The following is a 6253-nucleotide window of genomic DNA, read 5'->3' as shown; positions in this document are numbered from 1 at the left end:
GAGAGCTACAGGAGGGGGCAGGGCAGCAAGCTATGATGGGGGGTGCGGAGGGAGCTATAGAAGGGCGGGGCAGCAGGCGGAGAGCTACTGGTGCACGGATTCGTGCGCAGGGCTGCTAGTATATAATAAAAGGGTAATATGCAAATTGACCCTAATGGTGGAATGACCAGTCCCTATGACATGCACTGACCACCAGGGGGCAGATGCTCAATTCAGGAGCTGCCCCCTGGTGGTCAGTGTTTTTCCACAGGGGAGTGCCACTCAGCCAGAAGCTGGCCCATGGCTGGCCAACACAGCGACAGTGGCGGGAGTCTCCCGCCTCCCCGGCAGTGCTAAGGTTGTCTGACTAACGGCTTAGGCCCACTTGTTAGTCAGACATCTCCTGAGGGCTCCCAGGCTGCCAGAGGGATGTCTGACTGCCAGTTTAGGCCTTATCTCCTGGAGAGTGGACCTAAGCCATCAGTCGGACATCCCCTGAGCGATCCCAGACTGCAAGAGGGCACAGGCTGGGCTGAGGGCCCCCCCCCACCCCCCCCCAGTGCACTGGGCTTCTAGTCTAAATATATATAAAATAGCGACTGGAACAGCAAAACGACCAGAATGACTGGTGGCTATGACTTGCACTGCGGCAGCCAACCAGCCTGATCCAGGCCCCGATTACCCCCGCCCCCTGGCTGGTCCGGCCCCCAATTGGCCCCCAACACCCTAATCGAGGGCGGGGCTGGCTGCCAACTGCCTGTGGCCCCTCCCCTCAGCCAGCCTGGTCCCTGTCGGCCCCCATCACCCCGATCGGGTGCGGTGCCAGCCAGCTGATCGCCCGCGGCCCCTCCCACCTGCTGGCCCAGCTTGATGGGCCCCCATTGGGGTGGGCCTGCCGGACCCCACCGGTGCATGAATTTGTGCACTGGGCCTCTAGTTACCAATAAACTAGAGGCCTGGTGCATGACATTTGTGCACTTGAGGGGGTGGTGGTCCCTCAGGCTGGCCTGTGCCCTCTCGCTGCCTGGCAGCCCTCGGGGGACATCCATAGTGCTCCATTGAGGTGGGAGAGGCTCCCACCACCGCTGTTGGTGCTCGCCAGTTGTGAGCCCAGCTTCTGGCTGAGCGGCACTCCCCCTGTGGGAGCACTCTGACCACCAGGGGGCAACTCCTGCATTAAGCGTCTGTCCCCGGGTGGTCAGTGAGCATCATAGCGATTGGTCAGCTGGTCATTCAATCATAACAGTTGCTTAGGCTTTTATATTTATAGATTTAACTTTTTAGTTCAGTATTTTGACATGTATTTCCTCAAAGCTTTGGTACATTAATTGTTATGGACATCTAGATGATGAGCAGGGTTGGTGATGAGATGGGGTTAGACCTGTGAATGGTGTGGCAGATGGATGATGGGAGGATGGGCAGAGCCAAAGTGGTGAGGAAGAGATGCTGAAAATGGGGTTGGAAAGCTTCTGTTACTGGATCAGAAAGGAGACAGAACTCGTTTCATATTTGCCTCTCTCAACTTAATTATCATTTCACTCTGCAAATGTACTCTTTGGGTCTAGATAGCTTGGAGATAATTTGAGATAAACATATTTCTTTCTTAAATACTTTGGGAGTACCCCTTTGGGTATTTGATGAAGCGAGATCCTCTCATACTTATTCTGTGTTTAGTCTCATATATAATATTAAAAAAATCACAACTCCAGTCTATTTTTTTAAAACCTCTACATATATATACTTTTTAATCCTCATCTGAGGGTATGCTTATTGATTTGAGAGAGAGAGAGAGAGAAGAGAACGAGAGAGGAGAGAACATCGATTGGCTGCCTTCCGTATGTGTCCCCACTGGAGATACAGCCTGCAACCTGGGTTTATCCTCTGACTGGGAATAGAACCAGCGACCTCTTGGTATATGGGACAACTCTCCAACCAACTGTGCCATACTGACTGGGGCAAACCCTTTATATTTTTACACCAGTATTTGGAAGTATGTATTGGTCTTTTCTCTTAAAAATTTTTTTGTCAATTACAATTGACATTCAATATTATTTTATCTTAGTTTCAGGTCTAAAGCATAGTGGTCAGACATTTATATAATTTCTAAATGACTCTCCAATAAGTCTAGTACCCACCTGACATAGTTATTGCAATATTGACTATATTCCCTATGCTGTACTTGACATCCCTGTGACTGTTTTGTAACTACTTATTTGTACTTAATCTCTTCACCTTTTTCCCACAACCTCCCAACCCCCTCCCATCTGGCAACCATCAAAATGTTCTCTGTATCTGAGTCTGTTTCTATTGTTTATTTTGTTCTTTAGATTCCACATATAAATGAAATCCTGCAGTATTTGTCTTTCTGTCTGACTCATGTCACTTAGCATAATACCCTCGATCCAACCATGTTGTCACAGATGCTAAGATTTCATTATTTTGGCCAAGTCATATTCCATTGTATATATGTACCACATTTTATTTATTCAATTGTTCATCAAGCGACACTGAGGTTGCTTTCATATCTTGGCTATTGTAAGTAATGCTGCAGTGAACATAGGGGTGCATATATCTTTCCTAATTAGTGTTTTGGATTTCTTCAGTTTAATACCCAGAAGTGGAATTGCTGGGTCCTAAGGTAGTTTACTTTTAGTTTTTTGAGGAACCTTCATATTGGCTGATTTTCCGTAGTGGCTGAACCAATTTACAATCCCACCAACCATGCACAAGTGTTCTCTTTTCTCCACATCTTCACCAGCACATGTAGTTGTAGGTTTATTTATGATAGCCATTCTGACAAGTGTGAGGTGATATCTCATTGTGGTTTTAATTTGTATTTCTCTGATGATTAGTGACATTGGGCATTTTTTTATATGTCAATTAGCCATATGTATGTCCTTTTTGGAGAAATGTCTGTTTAGATCCTCTGCCCATTTTTTAGAATGTTTGTGTTTTTTTTGGTGTGGAGTTATATGAGCTCTTTATAAATTTTGGGTATTAACCTCTTATCAGGTGTATCATTGGTAAATATAGTCTCCCATTCTCTAGGTCTGTGGTCAGCAAACTGCGGCTCGCAAGCCACATGCGGCTCTTTGGCCCCTTGAGTGTGGCTCTCCCACAAAATACTATAAAATACCACATGCGGGCGCGCACGTACAGTGCGATTGAAACTTCGTGGCCCATACGCAGAAGTCGGTATTTTGTGGAAGAACCACACTCAAGGGGCCAAAGAGCCGCATGTGGCTCGCGAGCCGCAGTTTGCCGAGCCGCAGTTTGCCGACCACTGCTCTAGGTTGTCTTTCATTTTATTGATGGTTTCATTTGCTGTGCAAAAACTTTTTATTTTGATGTAATTCCATTTGCGTATAATATTTATTTCTTCTATTGTTTATCTTGCCCGAGAAGATGTATCAGAAAAAAATATTAATAAAAGCAGTGTCCGAGAGCTTACTGCCTATGTTTTTTAGAAGTTTTATGGTTTCAGGTTGTACATTTAAGTCCTTAATCCATTTTGAGTTTATTCTTGTATACAGTGTAAGAAGGTGGTCTAGTTTCATCTTTTGCCATGTATCTGTCCAGTTTTCCCAACGCCATTTATTGAATAGATTATTTTTACTGCATTGTATACTTTTGCCTCCTTTGTCATAGATTAATTGACCATATAGGTTTGGATTTATTTTTAGACTCTATTCTGTATTCTCCATTGATCTATGTGTGTGTGTTTATGCCAGTACCATGCTCTTTTTGACTACGGTAGCCTTGTAGTATAGTTTGATATCATGTAGTGTGATACGTCCAACTTTGTTCTTTCCCAAGATTGCTGTGGCTCTTCGGGGTCTTTTGTGGTTCCATATAAATTTTAGGATTGCCTGGCCGGTATGGTTCAGTGGTTGAGTGTCCACCCATGAACCACGAGGTCTCATTGGTTTGATTCCCGGGTTGTGAACTCTATCACAGGAGGCAGCTGATCAATGATTCTTTCTCATCATTGATGTTTCTACCTTCTCTCCCTCTCCCTTCCTCTCTTTTTAAAAATCAATAAAGATATATTGTTAAAAAATTTAGGGTTATTTGTTCTAGTTTTGTGAAAAATGCTATTGGCATTTTGACAGGGATTGCATTAAATCTGTGGATTGCTTTGGGTAGTATGGACATTTTAACAATGCTAATTCTTCTTATCCATGAGCAGTTATGTGCTTCCATTTATTTGCATCTTCTTCGATTTCTTCAATGTCTTATAATTTTCCAAGTACAAGTCTTTTACCTCCATGGTTAAATTTATTCCTAGGTATATTTTTCAATGCAATTATAAATGGGATTGTTCTCTTAATTTCTTTCTTTTTATAGTACATTATTGGTGTGTAAAAATGCAACTGATTTCTGAGTTTTAATTTTGGATCCTACTACTTTACTGAATTCACTTATCAGTTCTAATGGATTTTTGGTGGATTTTTTAGGGTTCTCTCTATATAATGTCATCTGCAAATAGTGACAGTTTTACTTCCTTTGCAATTTGAATGCCTTTTATTTCTTTTTCTTGGCTAGGACTTCCTGTAATTTCTCTTTTTATAATTCATTATTTCTTACAAAGTAAGCCCCCCAAAATAAGTTTAAAAAAAAGACTGAAATAGGAAGCCATTATATGTTGGATAATAGAAAAATGCTTTAAAAATTTAAAATTTCAAGGCTAATCAGCATGTATCAGTGATAGTGCATAGGCACCGTAGTTAACCTTAAAGGATGTGTTTATGGTAGCATGCTTAGATGAAAGTCACCCATATCTGTGTCCCTTTGTTCTTAGGGTAAACAGCCTTTGTTCAATCAAAAAAGTATTTAGTGGGAAAAAAAAGTATTTTGTGTAATCAAAAGTTAAGATGTTCATACATTTAGCAAGAGGGCAAAATCAAACTTTAAAGTAATAAGCTTTTCTAATTCATTAAAATAGAATACTTGTTTAAAAAATTGTAGTCTAGGGTTTTAGCTTTCTACTCAATTGGGAAACTTCTGCAGTTTTTCCATTTTTATCTTTTAAAAAATTGTGCAATATACATTTGTGAAATTTATGTTATAACTGTAGAAATTGTATTGATATTTGTAGGCCTACCAGAATAGGATAGGCTACAGTTACTTAATAAATGTTTCCTTTATTTTTAGGTGGTTTTAGAGGTGGAAGAGGAGGAGGTAGAGGTGGAGGCTTCAGAGGAGGAAGAGGAGGGGGTGGTTTCAGAGGTAAGTATGAAAAAAAAAACACCTTTAAATGACTGAAATTCTAGAATTGGTATTATCTGCCATTTTAAAATTGCTATTTAATTTTATTTTTGTTTGCCAGCAAGTCTGTAGAACATCGTGGTGTTCTTTGTTTTAGCCTAATTTCTAGCTTCATTTTATATCACTCTTCCCTGCTTTTCCCTTTGAGTTTTATCCCTACTTCCAGTTTATTTTACTGTATTTTTAATTAGAAAAAAAGTAGGTTTGCTAAACATTACAAGAACTAATGCTGATTTTAAACTTGAGATTTGGGTAATAGTATTATTAATTTCTATGCCTTTATACTTTCATTTTCTGTTAATCAGGGAGAGGACATTAAGTGTAACAGTTGACAGAGGAACTTCACCAACTGATTTCTGCATTAACCTGCGTGGTCTACTTCTGTGGATCAGAAATTTGTTTCTTGAGCAAGTCTTGAAGAACCGGTTACTACATGACATGGCACTCAGATGTCAATGTCACACAAACAGAGTGCAACAGAATAGGCACTTATGGAGTTTGGACAAGTGTTTTAATGTTTTATATAATGCTCGGAACTGTGATTGCTTAATAAATGGACAGTTTTCACATGAAGCATATTTGAATTTTTACAATAAAATGTTTTATTTCTTTAAGTTACTTAGAGCTGTGTTTATTAAACCAGAGCTATTTTTGAAGTTAAAATGAACAACTAAAGCTTAAGTCCAGTGGTTTTCATGTAGAGAGAATGATCTGTTTACATATATAACTGATCTTTAAAAACATAATGCTAGTGAAGGAATACTTTAACATTAACATTATTTATAAACCAACACCCCTTTCCAAATGTTTGCCTTTTATATATGAGGACATTAGCACCCTTTATTGTATTTTCCTTTTGTGTGTTAGTAAAGCAGTTTCTTTAATTGTAATGATTAATTGCTTACAAAATTTTACTATTGATTACGACCCTATTAAAGTTGGGACAGCTCTGTTCAAAGAGAACTAAAGTTCAAGAAATTTCTGAAGAAATGTTTAATTTTTCAAC

At 40.1% G+C, this 6253-nt stretch overlaps 1 protein-coding gene across 2 annotated transcripts in view; it reads left to right on the top strand.

Annotated features, from left to right (window-relative positions):
* The window catches only part of GAR1 (GAR1 homolog, ribonucleoprotein), a 22419-nt gene extending 16554 nt beyond the window's left edge, over positions 1-5865 (top strand). For both annotated transcript variants that reach the window (XM_014544722.1, XM_005872404.2), the window contains exons 6-7: positions 5134-5208; positions 5553-5865. In XM_014544722.1, the coding sequence (XP_014400208.1) occupies positions 5134-5208; positions 5553-5566 (89 nt within the window). In that variant the 3' untranslated portion in view covers positions 5567-5865. The remainder of the gene's footprint in view (positions 1-5133; positions 5209-5552) is intronic.
* Positions 5866-6253: the final 388 nt, after the last annotated feature.

This window comes from Myotis brandtii, unplaced genomic scaffold (genome assembly GCF_000412655.1).
Source record: "Myotis brandtii unplaced genomic scaffold, ASM41265v1 scaffold38, whole genome shotgun sequence".
Taxonomy (NCBI): Eukaryota; Metazoa; Chordata; class Mammalia; order Chiroptera; family Vespertilionidae; genus Myotis; species Myotis brandtii.
The sequence above is the reverse complement of the archived record's forward strand: the minus strand, read 5'-3'. Positions and strand labels throughout refer to the sequence as shown.